The following is a 22,811-nucleotide window of genomic DNA, read 5'->3' as shown; positions in this document are numbered from 1 at the left end:
AAATATGTCAGAATCTACTGTTGGTGGTCATAATCTACTTGTGGTGTGAGAAACTGTTCACAGACACACTGAGCAGTAAATGGTTCAGTCAACTTTGCAATTGGAACTTTTATAATACTTTAAATGATTAAAGTAACACTATTTTGCAGCATAAATAATACAAATTAGGTTAAGTGTCACCGATATAATGCTACAGCTTTCTCAAAAGGAGCCACCATGTGGCATATCTTTAATGCAACAAAGTTTTCAGCTAACAAACACAGGGAGACTAGTCTGTTTTTTCACCTGAAGAAAAAAAAAAAATTACCATCTGCCAGTATCGAACGTGGACATCGGGTTGTTATTCTTTATGGATTGAGGCTCTCATCCAACAACAGCACAAACTGCCCAGCCTTGTTGACGTCATCAACAAGCTGTAGCTCTATGTATGGTGCTATTCCGAATTTGGTTATGTACCCGGGTTTTCCTTTTCGCAGATGAATGTCTTGGCGATGTCCGAATCGGGAAACCTTTGAAAATTTCTGAACACCCTTCATTGGATGTGAGAGAGTGGTGGTTTACTGTTGTGTCGAGACACCACAACACTTCTGCGTGCAGCGTTGGTGTAAGGCCTGCAAGATTATGGCCAAAATCATAATCACGATTATTTAGATCAATATTAAGATCATGATTATTCATAAATTTTAGGAACAATATATTTTATTGTATTTTCATGTTTAAATGCACAAGAATACTGCTTTCACTTCCATGTTGTGCTACATTCCAGCTAATGTACACATCTTTGATCAGTTCCTAGGCAATCGACTCTCCTGTGGGTTCTTATGGAAAAAATTACGTCTGTAAGCATCGACTCTTCATTGCAAAAAATACAATCGATGCAGTGAATTGTCAGGTACATGTATGGCTCCATTGTTGTGTTTGACCATAGGTCAGCCGTAGTCGCGAAAATACTCGACAGCTGTGACATCCCTTTGTATTTACCCCGTTTTTTATTTTAGTGCAGGTAAGGCCTGTTTGGAGAAATAATTGCGCCTTCATTGCTCACAGTATTTATTGGACACATGTCTTTGGCCAAATGAAATGCGATCGCATCCGTTATTTCAGTGTGTCTTCGGGAGGTGGATGGATACGCTGTCGCGCTATGCATGGTCGTTTATGGTTTTCTCTGTTGACGTTGGAAATGGATGGAGATTCAGTGAGGTAACGTTAGCTTTAGCCTTAATGCACTCGTCGTACTATGGTTTGTGGGGATTTTTCAGGTGGTTAAACAAGGTAGTTGTATTGCTATGCGGCGCAGACACACTCTAAATGCATTATTTGTTCTTGGTTATCATCCCTTGCCCTAAATTCCAAAACTTCCAAACAACGGATGATGATCCTTTTTGAAGGACTAGTTCCTCGCCTTCTGCTCCTGATATTTGATTTACCTTTCACCCGATACCGTGACTGTCTACTCTCTGTATCTCTACTCTTCTAATAAATACCGGAATCGGCTGCAGACGGAACTTTTGTTCAGGCTACCACTGCAGGGTGCTTGCATGACTCCCATCTTGTTCTCCCTCTGGCGGTTAGCGAATGTTAGTTGAGAAAGCACTTAATTTGATATGTAGCAAAGCACGCATTTTAAATGTCAATATCGCTGACGATCATGCAATTCGATTAATTGTGCAGCCTTAGTTGTTGTGGCTCCCATTGTCACTCTGAGGTCTGTAGAAGTTGAAGCAGCAGCAAATGAGTTAACATTAGCAACGCTAGCAGTAACGTTAACGTTACAAGCTTCAGGTGTCGCACTCGTACTTGGTGGTGTAACAACGTAGCCGAGGAAGGTGTTGCCCAATGCTCGATGGACATACGCGGAAGCGACGCCGAAGCGTGGCGTAAGCGCTAATCCCTGGCACGCCGGCGCTTGGCTGGTCACACCGGACGCGGTAGCGACGCCGAAGGGCCGCGCATTACTTTTAATATCACATACTTCTGCTGTTATCAGCCTGCAGTAAAAACGGCATTTAATCATGTTTTTCAAGCATATACTTACTTGTTGCTCAAACATTAACTGCAACAGCGTCCCAACATGTGTCTTTTTTGGTGTTGTCTTTATACAACATATGCTGAGAATCAACAACTCAAGTTACTTCTCCACTTCAATTATTAATTTAATGTCATCCATGTTGAAGAACTTCTCCGCTGTTAGCTCAACTAAATGTTGGGTGTCGAGGGTAAATTACGTATTCTCCACTATAGCCTATGTGGAGAATACGTAGCCCCCCCTCTCTCTCTCTCTCTTTTTATCTTTATCACTGCTTATGTGGCTCTAGTGGATGGGCAGAGGGGGACATTTAATAATGTAGTTGGTAAAAGTGGTAAAATTAAAACTCCAAGACAACAGAAGGTGAATACTATAAATAATAATATATAAAATATGTCATCAATATCGTTTACAATCATTTTTCTGTGTTTTTCGTGTCGCGATACGCTCGCGTCAAGCGGGAAAAAATAGACTCGACGCCGAAACGATCGCTTCACGGCGCTAGGCAGCCGCGCCATGGCGCGGCGCTTCAGCGTCCGGTGTGACCGGCACAAAGGTTTAACATGGGAGTGGACAGTAACCAGAGGCTTGGCGCGTCGCTTCCGCGTCCGGTGTGAACCCGGCGTTATGCCTCGATGAGGTGCACCACAGAGTTTGAGAATCACTGCGCTACACAGGGCCGGCCTAGCACATTTGGCACTCTATGCAAGCTTCACTCCTGGCGCCCCCCCCCCCCCCCCCCCCAAGACTGCATTTCTTTTCAAATATACACAACAACGATCGTAACAACATGGAAGCATTCAATTTAGACAGCGTCTCTCCTCAGGAGAAGGAAAACATTCCGTAACGTTTTAGCTAGACCTCAGATAATAAAGAAAGTGTTCACCGTTCAAATTCAATATTTGTCATTAAGTTTTGTTCAGTTCAACGTTCTCATAAAAATGAGCGTGTTCAATGAACGCGTTCTTTTCAACTCGTTCAAGCACAACACTGCCTGAAACTGAATACTGGCCTACCTACCTCTGCCGCCTGTGCTGGATGCTGTCCACTGCAAAGCCCGGATGAGCTCTACTCACTTTGAAAATCAGCTGCTGCTCAAACTCAACTAGAGTTTGTAGACTAGTGCTCTAAAGGTGGACCAAAGTTTAACCAAAAGTTTTTTAGCTGTCATGTGGTTCATGTCTTGACATGTCCTCCCAAAAGTTCTTAAATGTTGTGTTGACATGTTAAATGTTTAATGTTTCACATGGTTAATGTCATTGCACTTATATTTGTAAAGATTCTCCTTTAATTCAAAATTACTGTTTTTGGATTGGATTTATGACCCCTTGTCCTTTTTTGCATTGGATAGGAGCGGCCCCCTCCAAGTTGTTGGAAGTAACTAAGTAACTTTAACTTAAAGTACATTTTAAATGAACGACTTTTTACTTTTACTTGAGTAGATTTTTAGATGGGTACTTTTACTTGTACTTGAGTAAAATTTCATCAAAGTAAAGGTACTTTTACTTGAGTACAATATTTCAGTACTTTTTACACCTCTGCATAACAGGTTCACTAGTTAGCATATTCTCCTGCAGGCAATGCGCCTACGGAGAATGGCCACACCGCGGCGGTGAATGGCTCACATAACAGTTTCACTAGGTAGCATATTCTCCTGCAGGCAATGCGCCTACGGAGAATGGCCACACCGCGGCAGTGAATGGCTCACATAACAGTTTCACTAGGTAGCATATTCTCCTGCAGGCCAATGCGCCTACGGAGAATGGCCACACCGCGGCGGTGAATGGCTCACATAACAGTTTCACTAGGTAGTAGAGATGAGCCGGATACTCGGCTGAAACGAGTATCCGGTACGGATAAAGCACTTTTGCCGAGCACGAGTATTATACGAGTCAATATCTGTGCTCGGACTGAATGAAAATCCTCACACAGCGTCACAGCGCTCCTCCCCTTCACACACCGCTCTGCTCACTCACTCACAGAACAGCTCTCTGTCTCTCATTCACTCAGGGTCGCGGGTCTTTTCCGTTAACGTTTAGGGTTTCTTCAGCTTGAAGTTTGTTTTTATTTCAGTTTGTACTTACTTATTAACCAGTAGAGTTCTGTTAAACGTGGGTTCGTTCAGACGTGGTGCTGGTAGATGCCGCGGCGGTGAATGGCGCACATAACAGTTTCACTAGGTAGCATATTCTCCTTCAGGCTAATGCCACAGTGAAGTAGAACGTTTTATTTCCACCTGAATATTTGTTGAAACAGATGCTTGCAGATGACTCTAGCTTGGATTTATGAGCTGGACACAATGGGACCCTAGAATCAAGCCTGATTGCAATACTGATAACAATACCACAGAAAATGAATGTTTTACAGATGTTTTCCTAAGGGCATGTCTAGGCGTTTTCCAAAAAGGCCATTTAGAGACTCCAAAGTCCCTTGATAACCATGGTCACCATACCTAGGCTAATGCGTGCACACTCGTGTTCAGGTGAGATTGGGTATTTTCTTTGACATCAGTAGACGCTACTGCATTGTTTCTGTTATAATTCTTTAAAAGTAATTTTTTCCCTCCATTTATTTCCAAAAACTGTTATGTCACTTTTTAATTTTTCTGAGATATGAAGAGTAATAAAGAATAATACCTCATGCTGCGAGTGCACATCTAACAATCAAACTTCGATAATGCTTCTCTGTCATAATGTACAGTTTATATATTTATAGTGGAAAAACAAAAGAAAGAAGAGTTCTGCCGAGAATGTTCACCCAACACCAGAGACAAGGAAGCGAAGGAATAAAAAATAGTCATTCACTGTTGTTATGGTCATATGTAAGCCCTATACACAATATTTCTGTGGCATTGAAAGTACCATTGTTTCCTTGAACTACATCAAAACAACTATTTCAACCCAGGCTCCATCAAATCTGCATCTTACACCCGAAAGTGCAGATTTTTGGGTGAAAGCTCCAGCCCGAGGGTCAGTGGAAAACTTCTTCCTCGGCTGATTATGTGTCTGCAGATTGCGCTGAATCTGCAGAGTCAGTCAAGTTCAATCAGAGGTGCAGAACAGGAGAGGAGTGAATGGGAGGGAGAGAGCTGTGGTCACTTGTTCATTCTAAAAAAGAAAAGTAAATTCATCTTTAATACTGAACTTGTGTATAATTTGTGTTAAGCCTCCTGCTTCTTCCTGCAGGTCTCCTCCACCTGACTAGGCTCCAGGTGGTGACCTGCCTGCAGCGCATCACACTGGGCCTTACAGCTCTTCAGCTCCTTCTCAGGCAGTCGACGTTGGTTGGAACTCACGTTTTCTCTGTCTCTCTCTGTATGGGTTTGTCCTTCTGTTTGACCGCATCACAGACTTGGCTTTTACAGTAGTAAGCCGATTCCCGGCTTCTTCAGAGCAGAATTTTTCTAATGGAGAAGCTCTAGCTTCTTTCTGCAGGTCTCTTTCACATACAACCAGTTGGTTGTATTCCTGCCGTGCATCACATTTGGCCTCACAGATGGCAGCTCCTTCTCCTTCACAGTGAGGGTGCCCAGGCAGTTTATGTAGGCGTTGAATCGAGCTCGCATTTTCTCTGTCTCCCTCTGTATGATTTCGTCCTTCAGTTGGACTTCATCTTCAGAGATGGCATTTACAGAAGTAAGCCTGTTCACTGTCTCGTTCAGAGCAGCGTTTTCCTTGTGAAGAACCTCCAGCTTCATCCTGCAGGTCTCTCCCACCTGACTCAGCTCCAGGTGGTGACCTGCCTGCAGTGCATCACACTGGGCCATCCAGCTCTTCAGCTCCTTCTCCTTCACAGTGAGGGTGCCCAGGCATGCCATGTAGGCACTGGTTTGAACGAGCGTTTGCTCTGTCTCCCTCTGTATGATTTCGTCCTTCTGTTGGACCTCATCTTCAAGCTGGTTCATTTCACTGGCCAGCCCGTTCCACATCTCGTTCAGAGCAGCGTTTTCCTCATGAAGAACCTCCAGCTTCTTCCTGCAGGTCTCTTCCACCTGACTTAGCTCCAGGTGGTGACCTGCCTGCAGTGCATCACACTGGGCCATCCAGCTATTCAGCTCCTTCTCCTTTACAGTGAGGGTGCCCAGGCATGCCATGTAGGCATTGGTTTGAACCAGCGATTTCTCTGTCTCCCTCTGTATGATTTCGTCCTTCTGTTGGACCTCATCTTCAAGCTGTTTTTTTTCACTGGTCAGCCCGTTCCACATCTCGTTAAAAGCAGCATTTCCCTCCTGGAGAACCTCCACCTTCTTTTTGCAGATTTTCATCTCCTTCTTCGTCTCTGTAAGGGTCCTCAGGCAGTCGAGGTAAGCGTTGGTTCGAGCTTGGCTTTTCTCTCTCTCCCTCTGTATGAGCCATTCCTTTTTCCTGAGATCTTCTTTAAGAGTCTTGATCTCTGTTTCAGCGCTCAGGAGTTCGTTCTCGAGGCTTTTGACAATGTCCTGTTGTGTCATTGCCGTTTCATAGAAGTTGTCCATGTTGAAATTGTTTCTCAGATAATCATCAGTCATCAGATAATAAATAGATAATGATGATGCTGGAAGCAACTGAAGAATCTCCTGCAGAGTGTTACAGTTAAGTAGATCAGAAGAGGAGAACACAACAAAGGAATCACTTTGATGTGTCCCTTTAAACTTTCACATGTTCCATGTACAAAGACTTAAAACAATCTTTAAAGGAATAGGTCTTTCCTTTATTGGTAATAAAACAAAGAAGAGATGACACAGTGTCTCTTTGGGAATTTGTAAATAATGTGAATAGATACAATAGATAAGATAGTATGTTTTTAAGTTGTTAATATTTGTTGAGATTGTTCATGTGTGAAAATGTAGGGAAAAAAGAAAAAGAAGAAACGGGACACAAACTACAAAATAAAATAAGAATTTCCATTTTAAGATGTCTTTTTCAAAAGCTCTTTATTTTGTTTTTAAATGCAAACCTTGGTTTACTTGAAATGAGAATAGAACCCTCCAGTTCCATGTGAAATTTAATAATAAACATTCTTGAAATACTATTGAATTGTTCTTAATTATGGCCCAAGCACTGACAGTGTGAGGCCCTATTGAAATTGTATTATTATAATTATTATTATTCAGATTATTCAAATTCTTAATGCATCTTAACGCCATCTTCTGTGTTGGTGCATCATTCCTGGAAGTGGGGTGATACCCCCTCCTATAAAGGTGTCTCCCTTTTTATTGCCCTTTATTCCTCTGTGGGCCAGGATCCACATAGAAGTGGTCACAATATTCATTATATGAAATCTGAGTCCAGAGATCACAGCCTTGAGGCTAGATAGTTGTTTGATGTGATGTCATAAGGACATATAAAGATGTATATGGTCCTTTATAAACCAAGAAATATAGATCTTGAGATTAAACATTTCCAAGACTACAGTAATGGACCATATCAGTCTCATGATTGTCATGGTCCTTTGAAACTTTAGTATTGGAAATAACTGAAGTCTTGAGATTTATAAGAAGTTGGAGCTAAACCTGGAATTTAAGACATCATTTCAGACAAGCGTCACGATGGAGAATGTTTCACGTGGAGACGGTGCATATAATGATAGAGCTAGTAAGTACTCTGTTCAATATTTTATATGGAAACTGATTCACAGATTAAGTCTGTGATAATGTCTGTGGTAATGTAATGTAATTCTCAACTTGTAGGACTGAGTCAGGCGCTCGTTGCTATAAATACCAATTATTTGGATTATGACAATCTTGTAAACAATGAAGACAACAATGATGGCGGCCCAGAAGACTTAGGACGTCTTGAGATCAGCGAAGAAAATGAAGTAGACGCAGGTGGTGTTGAGGTTGATGACCCCCCCTTGCCTGAAGAGCCCAAGAGAAATGCAAGAGAGGAGCATGAAGAGGACGATAAATTAAGGTGTTGGGAAGACATTTAGTACGAGGATTCAGAGAGTGACAACGAGTACAAGACTGACAGCGACGATGACACGGACGATGAAAACGCTCCACCCAGTGAAGTTGATGTTGTGGTTCCCAAAGAGGAGGAATCCACGGCCAACGAGAAAGATGATACAAAAAGTCAAGATGCTGTCGTGGCTGTGTGTTGCACATCTGTCTGCTCCTCACATAAGGCTCTCTGAGGTTTCTAGGTCGTTTCCCTCTTAAGAGGTGGGTGAGATTCGCCTAAAATGCCTGTCTGAGGAATACCCAAAGTGAATTGACAGCTGTTCTTGAACCATTTGGAGTACATGCATGGTCTTGGTCTCTTTTGAATGGTGACATTCTGAACTTTTCCCCCAAACAGTCAGAATCACTTTAAGTGCTACTGGCATTGAGTAAAAGCAGTTGGTACACAGTGAAGTATTACGTTTTATTTCCGCCTGAATATTTGTTGAAACAGATGCCTGCAGATGACTCTAGCTGGGATTTATGAGCTGGACACAATGGGACCCTAGAATGATACCACAGAAAATTAATGTTTTACAGATGTTTTCCTAAGGGCATGTCTAGGCGTTTTCCAAAAAGGCCATTTAGAGACTCCAAAGTCCCTTGATAACCATGGTCACCATACCTAGGCTAATGCGTGCACACGCGTGTTCAGGTGAGATTGGGTGTTTTCTTTGACATCAGTAGACGCTACTGCATTGTTTCTGTTATAATTCTTTAAAAGTCATTTTTTCCCTCCATTTATTTCCAAAAACTGTTGTCACTTTTTCATTTTTCTGAGATATGAAGAGTAATAAAGAATAATACCTCATGCTGCGAGTGCACATCTAACTATCAAACTTCGATACTGCTTCTATGTCATAATGTACAGTTTATATATTTATAGTGGAAAAACAAAAGAAAGAAGCGTTCTGCCGAGAATGTTCACCCAACACCAGAGACAAGGATGCGAAGGAATAAAAAAAGTCATTCTCTGTTGTTATGGTCATATGTCAGCCCTGCCCCCCCCCCCCCCCCACCACCTGTTATTTAGTATGATTCTGAGGTAAGACTGTGTTGACATGGACTCTCGGCTTGTTTCTGTAAAAAACCCTGAACTGTATGAATTAAAATGGTCCGACAGCGCTCCGCTGAGGCTCCCAAAGTTATGTACCTGCTTTGTGAAAGCATTCACAGCAGTTCAGAAGCTGCGTGCACTGCTGAGATATCTGTAGGTATTAAGGTCGGCTATGCTTGAGAGCTCCCGAGGTAAACTGGTACTTAACTGGTACTTTTTTTTTAGAGGGAAGAATTTTTTTAATTAAAAGTCATAAGAAAGCGGTAGCAGGACAGACGAAGTAAGGGATGAGGAGAGGAGACACGGAGGAAGAAAGAAGAAGAAAGCGAGGAGAGGAGAAAGGGACAAAAGAGGATAAGGTGAAGGAAATCAAAAGGGAGACCTGACAGACAGGGAAGACAAAAAGGAGGAAAAATGATGGATGGAGGCAAAGGAAAAAAGAGGAGAAAGGACAGAGGAAGGCAGAGGAGACAGAAAATAGTAGAAATGATGAAGGCAAAGGAATAACAAATATTTTTAAGAAATGTGTATAAGCAATGGAATAAAAGATATATATATATATCTCCACACACAACAGTCACTCAAACACTCAAAACTGCTCAATGCTGGTCCCTAGAGGAAAATAAAGAAACTTTGGCCTTTAAAATCTATCACAAACGTTTCTGCCTCTGACACATTGACATGGTTAAAGAAAAAATCACTTTTATTTGATTCTGGACAGTCTTTTCTTCCACTGGTTAAATACAACGTCACAAGTAGCCACCCAGGAGCCCTGGAGTGTTTTCCAGAGCAGCATTTTACAACAACTTCATCACAATTTGAAAGGTTTGGGTCATTAATCCAGGAGGAGGGGCAGTTTGTCCTAGAATGTGGTGAGTTAAGCTGAGGAGCACAGTACAGAAAAATGCCCAGAGAAAGTAACTGTGAGAATTGAGCTTAGACTGTAAGGAACTCAGAAGGAATTTATCTAGCAACAATGAGAAATGTGTTTATTACGTTTTTCTGCCTTGTTTAGTCTCTTTGTGTATCTCACTCTGCTGGCAGATAAATTTGCTAATTTGGACTTGAAATGCTTTTTGCAGTGTTTGTAGTTTCTGCAGCCTCCAAACTATCACAGAGTGGTGACCTCAAGGACGATCCAACCAGCGAGTGGAGCAGCGGAGATGAAAATAGTTCATAAAACTCAGATGTAGGAACTGCTTCCTCGACAGCTATGAAGCTTTGCACTGACAAGATCACTGCTGATTGGTTCTCCTCTACTGGTCGAGCATCTCACCCGTCAATAGTGGTACAAGAAAAAAGAAGAAAAAAAATTCAACCAACTGAGAAACAATCCCGTTTCAAGAAAATAAAATATAAAAATGAAGAAATAATGTATGTATTTACACAGATATTCACACATACAGAGTACACACCCATACATACATGGATCAGCACATACACACAGTGCATCTCACAATCAGCTGTTCTCAAGTCACTACAGTCACAGATGTGGGGCTTTATTAAAAAGGACTTGTGAAATCAAAATGTCAACTATTACAATGTGCTCTTGACTGTATAAGAGCTTTCCACAGCCGCAGTGCAGAGCTATGGGAAACCACCATGGGCCGTTGCGCTGGGTTGTAATGGCAGTAGAGCTGGATGTACTGCTCTCCCTGACAGGACTGCAGTGACACTACAGGTGTACATGTTCACTGTTGCTCACAGTGTATGTACAAAATCAAGTGAACGGAAAGCATTAGCAAATCTGAAGTCCACGATGCAAGTATCTTTTTACATGTTATTTCCTATGCACCATTTAATCAGTAAGCAGGACCCTAATAACCTCGACTCACATTCACATACAGACTTAATGTTCATTCAGACAACTGACACAACGCTCCAGACAGGACTTACCATTCACAAGGCAAGTGCAAGGCTTTCCCAACAGTTGGTTCATCTGAACCAGTTTCCTTCATACAAACTGTAGCACATCTGTTCCACCTGGTTTTTGTCAGGGGAAAGTGAGGTGTGATATGTGAACAAGCGCTCCAACAAACTGGTTGGGAGTAAAGGTTTGAAAATAATAAGACTCTTACATTTCCTAAGTCTCGGCTCAACATTGATGGATCAGGCCGAGCTTGAACTGTACTCTCGAGTGTAGCTTTTCTACATAAAGACAGATTAAGTGCCGACTTTGAAACGATGCTAAAAAGGGAGGTGAAAGTGTCAGATGACACACAAAATAAATTATTTCATCCAAACTACAGTCACACTGACAAACCGTCTATGTTGTATTATGAAAACACTGAGAACTCGTCATCTTGTACCAGTCTGCAGCTACTACTGAATCTCCATCTTCACCGTGGAAACAGTCACAGAGGAACAGTGTCTAAAGACTGAAAAACAAAACAAAAACAAATGCAGCAACACACAAATTACCTGACAGACAATATAAAAGGTGTGGTGACAGTGTGTGTGTGTGTGTATGAGCTGTAGAGTGTGACACCAGGCAGTGTTGTGTGGTTTTTGCGGTGTCCTGTGCAACGGTTTGTTCCCTCAGAGTGAGTCCGCTCCGTTTCTGGCTTTTGGACACACTCTTCATTCAAGCGCTGCGCCACTAGACCACACACCACTGCCCTGGAGACAGACCAACAAATGATACCATAAAATAAAAGTATGTTAAAAAAAAAAAAAAAGAGAAACCGAACGAATAAGCATGAAACCGCGACACCTCAAAAGGTAGGGAGAGCTAGGAGGCCAGTGCTCAGACAGAGGTCAAACATTAGTAGAGTTCAAAATGTCAGAGGTTAACTCTACTTGCTCATAACAGCTATCATTACAGAGCGGAATGGGGAATTAATTTGGGGTTAATTCATCGTTTTACAGGACCACGGATAATTCTTTAAAGATTCATTTCACTGAAACCAAATTGCCCCGAACCCATCACATACAGTTTATATATATATATATATATCTATATATATATATAGTTATTAACATATATCACAGAGATTTCAAACTGCCAATCATCCCATGAAAAACAGGCAACTGAACCTTTCAACTTTGGACGCAGCTGTGAACGCGAGAGCCGCATGTGGTCAGAGTTCAGAGGTTCGGTCAGTTTTGAAATAGCACTACTTTCTATCAATGCTTTAAACTGAAATGATGTTTTCCCAAGGCATTTTATACATTCATAATACTATGTGAGTGTATAACTAGGTGTGTGTGTATGTTTGTACGGGAATACCTGCCACAAGATATAAATGATCTGCATGAAAGCAGAATAACTTTTGTTCGTGTGTGTGTTTGCATGGCTTGTCAGGGCTCTTGTCCTCATGACTGAAGCACATTTCCGTAGGAAACAATTGCACCTCATTGGCTCAACCAAGTTAGCCAATCACCAATGACGGAAGCCAGAGCCCCTGGGCCCGCCCCATCGCTGAGACAGGGTTTGGTTGGTTGGTTCGGAATGTGTGTTTGGAGACAAATGGGGCCATAGTCCGTTCCACTTGCGGCGTCGTCATGGATGGAGGGGAGGGGTTGTGGTTTCCGCGGTGATGAGGGTGAAGTGTCGGTAGAGTAGAGGAGGGGAGGAGTTTACACCTCCGCTCCTTTCAAGCCAATTCGTTCTTCCTCCTGTCAGTCACTGTTGGCCTTCTTCAGGGAGAAGGCGAAGATATTGAAGTGGTCGCTGAGCTGCTGCACCTAGAAAAAAAACCCCACCAACTTAATTTTAATCTCATTCAAATCCAAGTGTGTGATGTCAAACATGTACCTACACACAACTCTGACTAGAAATGATGTCTGTCATTCTGAAGTCTCTCAATAAACTTGATTCAGTTTAACTTCAACTCACGATAAATTCCCCTGCAACCCAGAAGAAATGGGTTGTTATAAAGGAAAATAGAAAAGTGAAATATCCTTGTGTGTGCTCTTACCACTGATACACCGTAGTGTATATGTGCTAGTATGACAGCCAATGTCCACAGATACAGCAGTAGCGTCTCGTTGGCGACCACTCCAGTGACCGCTAACCCCACCACCAACGACATGGGCAGCAACAGCCAGCTGAGCGGCTGGCAACGTGTGTTACTCATCTGACACACAATCAGCTTACACTGCGAAAATAACACAGACATGAACACTTGAAGACGGGACTTTCATGTTATCAAAGCCACAAAACATGTATCTGTGTGTGTGTGTGTGTGTGTGTGTGTGTGTGTGTGTGTGTGTGTGTGTGTGTGTGTGTGTGTAGCTGTATTCAGACATGAACTTGGCACAAACTTTACATGAAACTTTCCTTTCACATATGAAGGACACAGCAGCAGATTGTCAGGGTCACACACTTCTCTACTATAAGAACAACTTTGGAGAATTCAGGCGAACGGACAACGCAGAAATATTACTGAAGAAATCCTGGGTTTTTGTTTAAAGCACATCAACATAGACTTCGACCTCCGACTAAAACTTGTGAATCTTTGTCTTTGTCTTCTATCTGCATGGCTCCTCTTTTTAGTCCTGTTCTCATCATGTTAGAAACGTCGCTTGCTAAGAGTTTTCTGGAGATTTTCCTGCGGTGTTCTCCCGTGGGCTAACTTCGACATTTTCTGGCCCTGTTAAAAGTAGGGTCGGCGGAAAGACTGCAGACTCTCACCGTGACATTGGCGAATGCTGTCCCCACCATGAGGTAGTAGGTCCTAGGCTGCAGCTCAAGGATGTTGGATGGAGAAAACACCACCCAAATGGTGGACAAGATGAAGAGGAGGACAGGAGAGAGGAAGGGCAGGAAGGCTTCGTACAGGCTGCTGTGCTTCAGAGTGTTACTGCGATAAGCCCTGAAACACCACGGGGAGAAAACAGTTCAGAGCGCTGAGTCGAGACAATTCTACAATATAATGAAACGCGGATGAAAACTGAACTTACTTCAGGACATTGAGGAGGCTCATGGGTAAGGTCACAGTGAAAGAACAAGCTGGAAATCGACAAACATTGATTAGTGTGGCTGCTTTGACAGAGGGAATGAATTTAGTTCGACCAGTCACGGCTCACCAATGATCATAAAGGTGAAAAGGTCTCTGTAGAGGAAGTGGAACAGGATTGGCTCGTACCACGTTTCCACGCCAACCACAGCAGTGACCAAGTAAACAAGGGAGATGGTCTGGAAGGAGACGAGACACCAGACATCGGGTCATCAGACGGCTGGAGTGTAAATGTTAACATGAATGTTTATGTGTGTGTGTCTTTACCACTTGGCTGATGTCGTATCCCCAGGGCAGAAACAAGATGCCAGTGTTGTACTTCTCCCAGTGAGACAGGATGAAGGAGAACAGCACCACCCACAGGATGTAATACAGCGTGGCCACACCCACACCGCACTCGCCACGCCCAAATATGGAGTAAACAGTGGCCACAAAGTAGATGCAGGCCCAGCTGTCCAGGCCGTGATCAAAAAGCTCCCCTAGTGGTGTGGAGGAGTTGGTGCGTCGCGCCTGTTTACCATCGACACCATCTAAACACACGGAAGAGGCACAACACACACACACAACATATCAATATGAAATTTGTATTGAGAAACATAAACAAACACATTTCTGCTAAAGTTGCTGCTCACACTTGCATAACTGCACCAAGCCGTTAAGAAACAATCACATGCCTGCTTCCTGTCACTGAATTTACTGTCACAACCTCTAACACTAAGAGATCCACTCACAAGTGGTCAGTGCTTAGTTCATCTCTTCAGTGGTCAGATGTCGCTTCCTCGCTCTAATTGCAAATCATGAAAGTCATTTGTGCTCCCAAAGATCCAATAATGTTGTTTACAGATGTGTCCAGTGTTGATAAGTTTGTGTGATTGAGCGAGAAAGCGAGAGAGGTAGAGACAGAGAGGAGCCGGGGGGTGGGGGGCCTGAGGGTCTTTCACATATTACAAAGAATTTGGTCTCTGAATGTGGTCTGAGTGATATCAGGACGAAATCAAAACGTATTAGCTGCGTGCAGACCAGTATTTAGAGCTGACGACCCACAGATCCCTCAGGACTATGGTTGCAAAGGGGCGGACACTTTCCGGTAGATTTCCGGAAACTTTCCATGGGAATATTCAGCTCAGGCATTTGGGAAATTTTGAAAAAAATATATATAGGCAAATTAAACGTTGAGCAAAAAAAACATCATTCAAAACTCTATTTTAAAGATGTTTGGAATGCAGCATACGCTGCATGTTGAATTTCAACCCTCCACTGTGCATTTCTCCATCACATGCACAGATAATTCCCAGCATCCTGCACACTACAGCAGAGATATTGATGCCTGCTGTAGTGTGCAGGACTAGTCAGGTAAGTTTCGATGATATTAATGGGGAAGATATATTAACATGCTGATAGGGATTTGTTCATCTGTTCCTCTAGCCTATTTTTATTAATTTATACATCAATCGTAAAATATTTTTAAGACGATTCCAACTATTTATATCTCTGGCATTGCATTAGTGTTTTTTTACAAGCTTTTTTCTCATCTTATGCTACAGAACAATTCCACGCGCACTATCTCATGTGTGGAGACATTTCACCCCAGCCAATGTAGAAGGAAAGGCTGTGTACATTTGCAAATACGATGCAAAGACCTATGTTAAGAATGACTCAGATCCAGAAGCATATAGTCAAGTGCCCAAAGTTTCCTCAGGGCTCAAATCAGCCTATGACAAAACAAATGTTTATATTTATGTATGTATAAGACAAGGTAAATACAGTTAGTATAAATTACCCACACAATTTCCCGTTAATTCCCGTCAATTTCCGTATATTCCCGTATATTCCGGTATTATAATTCTCATGGAAAGTTTCCAGCTTTGAATATTCCCGGAATTTTGCAACCCTACTCAGGACAGATGTTGATTCCAGGTCTGAACAGGGTCAATGGTTAGAATCACTGACTGGCAGCCTGTGGAATATTAGAGGACATCTACTCTTTGTATGCATGCTAATCAACTGCAGGTACGATAAGCTCAGCAACATGCATCAGTATTTGAATCACTGACTACAAACTGTAATGATTGTGGTGGAGTGTAATGCAAATGTGGCACAAAAACATCAGTCTCTTGAAAATCAACACATCCTTTGAATACTGATCGGCGTTATTTTGTGTTGTTGACAGCAAATGAAGGTGTTTCGGGTTGATACAGCACGAATGCAGCGGCATCATCACATTCCAAATTCAGATAAATCACATAATAATAATAATAAATCATAAATCATAAATCAATTTAAATTGCACATCAATTTTTTTCATCTCAGAATCTTGACAAAGAACGCTTCATGCACAGCCATATTTTCAAATGATGATTCTGCTGATTGATCAATGTGGCATCCTGTTGACATTGGTATCTGCTTTTGCCTGATTAAAGAGCTACGTGGCTTTCTCATCGACACAATCACATTTCAAGAGACACCACACAGAAATTTATCTGAGAAAAACCATAACGCAATTAAATATATATCCATGTCTCCAGGATGTTACACATACAATAACCCTTTACAGTTCTTTTTGTAGCCTGATTGCTTTAAGCTGTGAGAGCAGCCATGGGGGCCACTGTAGAGGACGAATTCCCCCGAGCCTCTCACCCAGTCAGAGAGAGAGATACAATAACACACAGGGGTGACAGGGGTCAGGACTCACCGAGTGTATACGCCAAGAAGTTGAAGATCCCTGCAGCAACCCAGACCAAACTAGGCACGTGTACATGTGCTGCAGCTGAGACACAAATAGTGTAAATACACATACCACACAGAGACACAGTATTCAACACTTAATCTCACGTAACCATAATCTGATCCAAACAAATGTAGTTTGAGTTAATCTGACTGAAGAATGGTCCCATTAATATTAATCAGCATCTTATCATGTTCTTATCTTTTGTGCAATTTTGAGACCGATGGTGATCGATCAGATTGTGCAATGGAAACGTTTTTTTTACAAGCATATCTGTAGAGGTCAGTGCAAAGGTCGAGTCTGTGTATGTGTTTATGTGAACCAGGGGGAAGATCAGTAGTGCGGAGGACCTACCAGAGGCAGTGAAGTCAAAGTCGTAGAAGGCCAACATGAGGAAGTTCAACACAAGAAACATAAAGCCTGTGAATGTAATGAGGTTCGGAGCCAACGATGTCGGAAGAAACTGTTGAGGAGGAGGTGAGAGAAGACAAAAAGAGATTCAAAACAATAACTATAACAATACCACTGTCAATCTTCTTGTTGTAATAATAACAGTGATTACATAATGAGACAGTTATTATTTCCGTCACATATTCTTGGCAGAGATGAATTTAGTAAAGGGAACATGCATTTCTTACAAGTGATGTCAGGTTTCAGTCAAGCGGAGATTAATGTAAACAACGGTTTGATAAAGATAAGTAAATTAATGCATCGGTGCTTGATCGAGCTGTTTACGGGGAAAATGGAAACCTTCATCGAAAAGATGATGAGTGGTTTGTGCATATGCATCAAAACAACCCACCGCCATTCTCCAGATCAGACATTAACTATCAGAGACAGATGTGTTCAGACACTGAGACAAAGGAGAGATTGTGCGTGCGTGCGTGCGTGCGTGTGTGTTGTTACTGTATCACAGTAGACAGCTTGGAAACCTCATTAATGATGCAGCTCGACCAGACGCCCAAACACAGATCAAGTTGAACAGGTCTTTCTCACCTTCACAACAAAGTTCCAGAAAGGGTGCATGACGTAGACGGACAGGGGATTTGAGTCCACTGCGCTGTACTGCAAAGAAACATTCAGTAAAGTAATCAGTCACAATGTGGTCATACATCAAACACCAAGAGTTCATCTACTTAGATCTGTTTGACTTATGATCATAAGTAATCGAGGAGTTGTAAGAGAAGGCCATACGGCCACACGTGTAACCTCTGTACCGGATTATTTTGGTGGCCTGTCATCATGCTGATCAAACCAGATTCCAGTCCTTTTAACGTTATCCAGACGTGACGGACAGGTGCGAGTGCTACAGCACAACGTCCCTAGAGCTCATACAAGGTGTGTATGGATATGTTTTGAGTTAAGTTTGAATTAAATGTGCTTACTATGGAAACAATATAGCAGTTTAAACTGCAGGGCACAGATTCACACTATAGCACAGCACAGTTTTTCAGCATGCACTATTCATATTTTCTAATATATTCTGAGAAATTTGATTCACAATTTACAGGAAATCTGACAACACTGAAATGCTTCATTAACAAGTCTGCAATGATTCTCAGTCATCCAGTTCATGGTTATAAAAAAATAAAATAAAATGTAATCAAGGGAACCCGAACATGCTTGATTATTTAGGTGAGACATCTTCGAATTAAGCCAGCCTTGACTTAACTTTTTTGGACTTTATTTGGATAGCTCTCTGTGAATCAATATTGTCTTGATGTATGTAATATCAAATAGGTTGGTCCTAAAACGAACAAAACGTTGCCATGTCATCACCACACAACTAGAACGACACTCAATGGAGAGCATAACTCCACAAACGCCCAACCAGTCCCCTTAAATTAAATTAAGCTTATCCAAATTGTGCACACTTATAGAGATATCAGACTCCTTAGTATGCCTGCTTATTTAAAAAAAATTTAAATCAAGAACTCAATTTACTAAATGTAGGAAAAACATCCTATAATGCAATGTTAAGGGGAGTAAAAGACAAATCCCAGATCTGCCCCTTTAATCAGATCGGCTCCCAAAATAAATGGGTTCTTCCGTGACTGATACCCAACCCTTCCATCAAGTTTCAACGGAAATGGTTTCAGATGTTTTTTTGCGTAATCCTGTCGACAGACAGATAATGAGCAATGAAAAGAGAACCTCCTGGGCGGTGGTAACAAACAGCGCAGCTACAATTTCCACCCTCGTCTGGTGCAAACATGCCTACACAAATGCCAACCACATTCATTCCTTGACAGAGAAACAAGTTACTCTCCCATCAAGGGAAGTGACACTGCAGACTTTGTGTTAAGTGTTGCAAAGGATGTGAGCAGCACAGAGCCGGGTGGCAGCATGAAAAACACGACGAGAACATCAGCAGAACCATCGCTGAATCAGACCATGTGCTTTACACGCGCGAGCTAACCGGTTATCTTATCAAAAAGAGATACAATCCCTTCCTTCACTGTCAGTTTGTCACCCTATGCTCTCCTCCAGGGACTTCTGCTTGAGGCATCGTAGCCGCCACTTATAACAAGCTATAATAGGGAAAAGGGTCTCACATGCTGATCACCTCAGGGAAGTGGATTCCTACACTAATCAAAAAGAGGTTGTAATAGAGTGGAAGCCTCAGTGATCTCCGCTTTGTCGGTTCGGGGACAGAGAACATGGACAGGACAACATTTATACACATGGCATATAGAGTACAGCCTTATGTCATAACTACACCGCTTATCACCAGGGATTCTCGCCTGTAAACTTCAGGGACACCCATTGTACAGATAAACCAAAACCTGTACGACCAGCAAGGGACAATGTATCCTCTTATCAATACTGGACTGCCTTTTGACTTCCAATGCAATCACTGCCACTCCTTTTTTTTCCTCCCTCTCGGCCAATGGTTTCATGTATTACCCCACTTTTGTCCAAGTAAACTCTTTGTGGGAGAGGTAGTGCTGTAACAACACGTGTCTGTGGACGCTGTAAAGTCTCTCCGAGGGATTTGAGATGTCAGTCCCTGACTGTTGTACCTGTTTCCCATCAGTCTCCTGCTTCGAGCTGTTTTACTTTCTCTTCTGTGTAATAACACCAGAACAACACCACAATGAAGTCTTCTGTTTGTAATGGAGACAGGTGGTGGTGGTGGGGGGGGGGTCTGAAATATGAGTTGGCCTCATTTTCATATACAAACACTGGCAGGGAGAAAGAGAGGTTAGCTAACTATTAGCACAGTGCGCCAAAGTCAAACACGACATGGTAAGCAATACACTTCCGGTAACCACTTTCAGAATAAACCCTCGGAGAAAGAACGGGATCGATTAGAAACGTACGACTGTTTGGTTGGCTTTATTCTTCTGACTTTAATTGTATGTGTGATGCTTAAAAGACGATTTTCAAGTGTCTCGTCGTCACACTTTCATTCAATATCCTAGATCGATACAGTTGCATAAATATTTTCAAACTCCGGTGGTGCTTTTGAATAGCTGACATGGGTGTCTGAGCACCAATTAATTTGTTGTGATTATTCAAAGGTTAATAATACCAAAAAACCTAAAATAATAATACAACATAAAATAATTACTATATGACGATTATAGTAAAGATATCTAAGACAAGCTACAGAGAACCATTTGAACACTTTCATTTTTGAAGAAACTTGTTACTTGCATCCGGTTCGATTTTAGCTAACTTTACATACTGTTCTTTACCTAGCAAGCACCCTACAGATCGTGACAGCTACACTCACACATGCACACGCGCGCGCGCACATACCCTCACACACACACACACAGTCTGTTCAATGCTAGCTGCTAACATGCTACTACAGTCTTTGAATCCTACCTTGTATTTGTCGAAGCCCGCCAGCTGATCCTGGGTGACATACTCGTAAAGAGCCATGATGGCGCAGTGTGGCTCAGCGGTGAGATGAGTGAATATCAAATCCCCAACGTTAGCTGCCGAGTCCGAGCACCATGTAGCTTTAGCCGCTGTCGTTCACGCCGGGTGCGGTGATGTCGAAACATTTCAGCCCCTCCTGCGCAGGGTGAACGCTATGCCGACCGCGGCTCTCTACCGCCACCATTGGCTTGGATGACCATGATACAATTTAAGCGAAAAACACGATTGCGTTGTGCTTAATGTCCCCAAACTATTACAACTGTACTTAAATATGGCGTCTCTGGAGAAAACGAGAAAAGCTAAGGTTCTTTGAGGTGTTTATTTGCATCAGTCGATCATTGAGACCTGCTCTATTCAATCTATTTCTACGGTGCTGCAATGCTTGACGTGTCTTTCCCCTCAAACCGGAAGTAAGACCGGTTTGCTTGTCCGTTCCAGTGCAGCTGGAGAATCACTTGAACCTAGATCGAAACCTACGATCAGAGTTAACGTGAGTAGTTACAGTGATTACATTTACACTGCAGGGGACTTTTCTTTATAGTTATGCTGACTATATATACGAGCATCCCCAATATTGGCTAGTCTCACCAGTCGGATGTTATAGTCGGCTAGCTAGCTGGTTAGCTAGGCTAACATCACACTCATTGATGGTACATTCGTAAGAAGTGGCCGTGATTTATCAGAGTGATTTCCTACAAATTCATATGCAAAGGTCAGCTTTTTATTCAGTGTTGGTCGTCGTGTGGTCAGAAAGTCACTGTCTCTATTCCACATGTTCTTTTATCAAACCTACATCTCAGTGGTTGTGGATGCTTTACTGACAACACACCAAACATAATGTCACTGCCAACTACTAATATCTCTTTTATTTTGAAAAGCTGAGATGCATTTTCCTCCCTTTCTAGTTACTAGCAGATATCATCATGCCAACTGTTATTCTGAATTAAGTCCTCAGTTATGATCATCTGAATCTGTGAAATGAACATCTCTGCTAGTTAGTTTCAAACCATCATTTAATTGATATGAACAATCATTTCTGATATTTTTTCAGCAAGATCCATTTATTCTCTGAAAATGAATCAAAATGTTGATAGAAACCTTATCTCACAATGTTTAAGAAGGTGTAAAAGAATTCCTCGATCCGCCCTACAAAGTTCTTCCCTGAGCCACATCCTTCCACCAAATGGACAGGGGTGAAAACACTACCTCCTTGGAAGAGGGAATACAAATATGTTTAAAAACTAACCTAACCTTGCACTTGTTGCACCATGTCTCTCTATCCTCTGCAGAATGGTGACAGACGTGCAGCTCGCCATATTTGCCAACATGCTTGGCGTGTCATTATTCCTACTGGTCGTGTTGTATCACTACGTCGCAGTCAATAACCCCAAGAAGCAGGAGTAGGGTGTGCCAACATGATCGGAGAGGTGAGTCCAAGCTGTGTGTGTCCAAGGTGTTTCATTTCACCACTTTCTTTGTGGTTACCACAGTCAGTCCTGCTCCACATCCTTCATGGATAATTCTAGAGTATTGCATATTCACTACATGGCTAATTTGTTGAGGTGGTCACTGAACATCATTATAAATGTTGTCAAACACATGTGAACCCATTTAATGTATTTTTGTCCCCACAGATGAGATGGGCATTGAAGCCGCCACCTTGGAAACAACATTCCACATCATCCCAGCCTCTTTCCAAGAGATGAATTTCTATGTTGCTCTGGTTGCACATTTTTTTGTATAATAAAAATGTAAAGGACATTTGCCTTGTTTTTTTTCTTTCTGTTTGCCAATGTTGAGTAAAGAGTGAAGATTTAAACATTTTAACAAGCCTTCAACAAATAATATGCAAAAAACGAATGTGCCTGGATTCTTGGAGAAAGCAAAGTATATGATGTATCGATTATTTAAATTTAAAACATTTTTTATTTCAAGAATATTTATGCTTCAAGTTTTCAACATAGTATAATCTACATCAGGTTGCCTTATTTATCTAATATATATATATATATATATAGATATGTTGCCAAATACTCATAATAGTATAAACCCACCTTTGGAATATTTCATCTATCAAATTTTGATTCAAGCCTATTGTGTTACTCTGACTTTGTGTGTTTGGGGGGGGGAAACAGCCTCATGTTCCAGTTCTCCTGGACGTCACATTTCCTCTGGGACCTCTCTGTGGTCTGCTGCTTTCATTTGACCCTCCAGCTCCACAAGCCTCCAAG

General features: G+C 42.0%; 2 protein-coding genes across 2 annotated transcripts; one reads left to right on the top strand and one right to left on the bottom strand.

Moving 5' to 3' along the window:
* Positions 1–9,688: 9,688 nt before the first annotated feature.
* selenoi (selenoprotein I) lies at positions 9,689–20,721 on the bottom strand. The gene is made up of 10 exons (XM_053444693.1): positions 20,524–20,721; positions 17,686–17,754; positions 17,044–17,152; positions 16,657–16,731; positions 14,232–14,494; positions 14,035–14,143; positions 13,909–13,957; positions 13,640–13,820; positions 12,924–13,103; positions 9,689–12,690 (listed from the first exon to the last, which is right to left on the bottom strand). The coding sequence occupies exons 1-10, from the start codon at positions 20,578–20,580 to the stop codon at positions 12,583–12,585; spliced, it is 1,200 nt and encodes a 399-aa protein (XP_053300668.1). The 5' UTR covers positions 20,581–20,721; the 3' UTR covers positions 9,689–12,582.
* A 345-nt stretch (positions 20,722–21,066) lies between these two features.
* ost4 (oligosaccharyltransferase complex subunit 4 (non-catalytic)) lies at positions 21,067–22,341 on the top strand. The gene is made up of 3 exons (XM_053444694.1): positions 21,067–21,070; positions 21,870–22,007; positions 22,215–22,341. Exon 2 carries the CDS (start codon positions 21,871–21,873, stop codon positions 21,982–21,984), a length of 114 nt encoding a protein of 37 aa, XP_053300669.1. The 5' UTR covers positions 21,067–21,070; position 21,870; the 3' UTR covers positions 21,985–22,007; positions 22,215–22,341.
* The last annotated feature ends 470 nt before the right edge of the window (positions 22,342–22,811 follow it).

This window comes from Pleuronectes platessa, chromosome 17 (assembly GCF_947347685.1).
Source record: "Pleuronectes platessa chromosome 17, fPlePla1.1, whole genome shotgun sequence".
Lineage (NCBI taxonomy): Eukaryota > Metazoa > Chordata > Actinopteri > Pleuronectiformes > Pleuronectidae > Pleuronectes > Pleuronectes platessa.
Note: the sequence above shows the minus strand (reverse complement) of the source record. Positions and strands in the feature narration are given on the sequence as shown.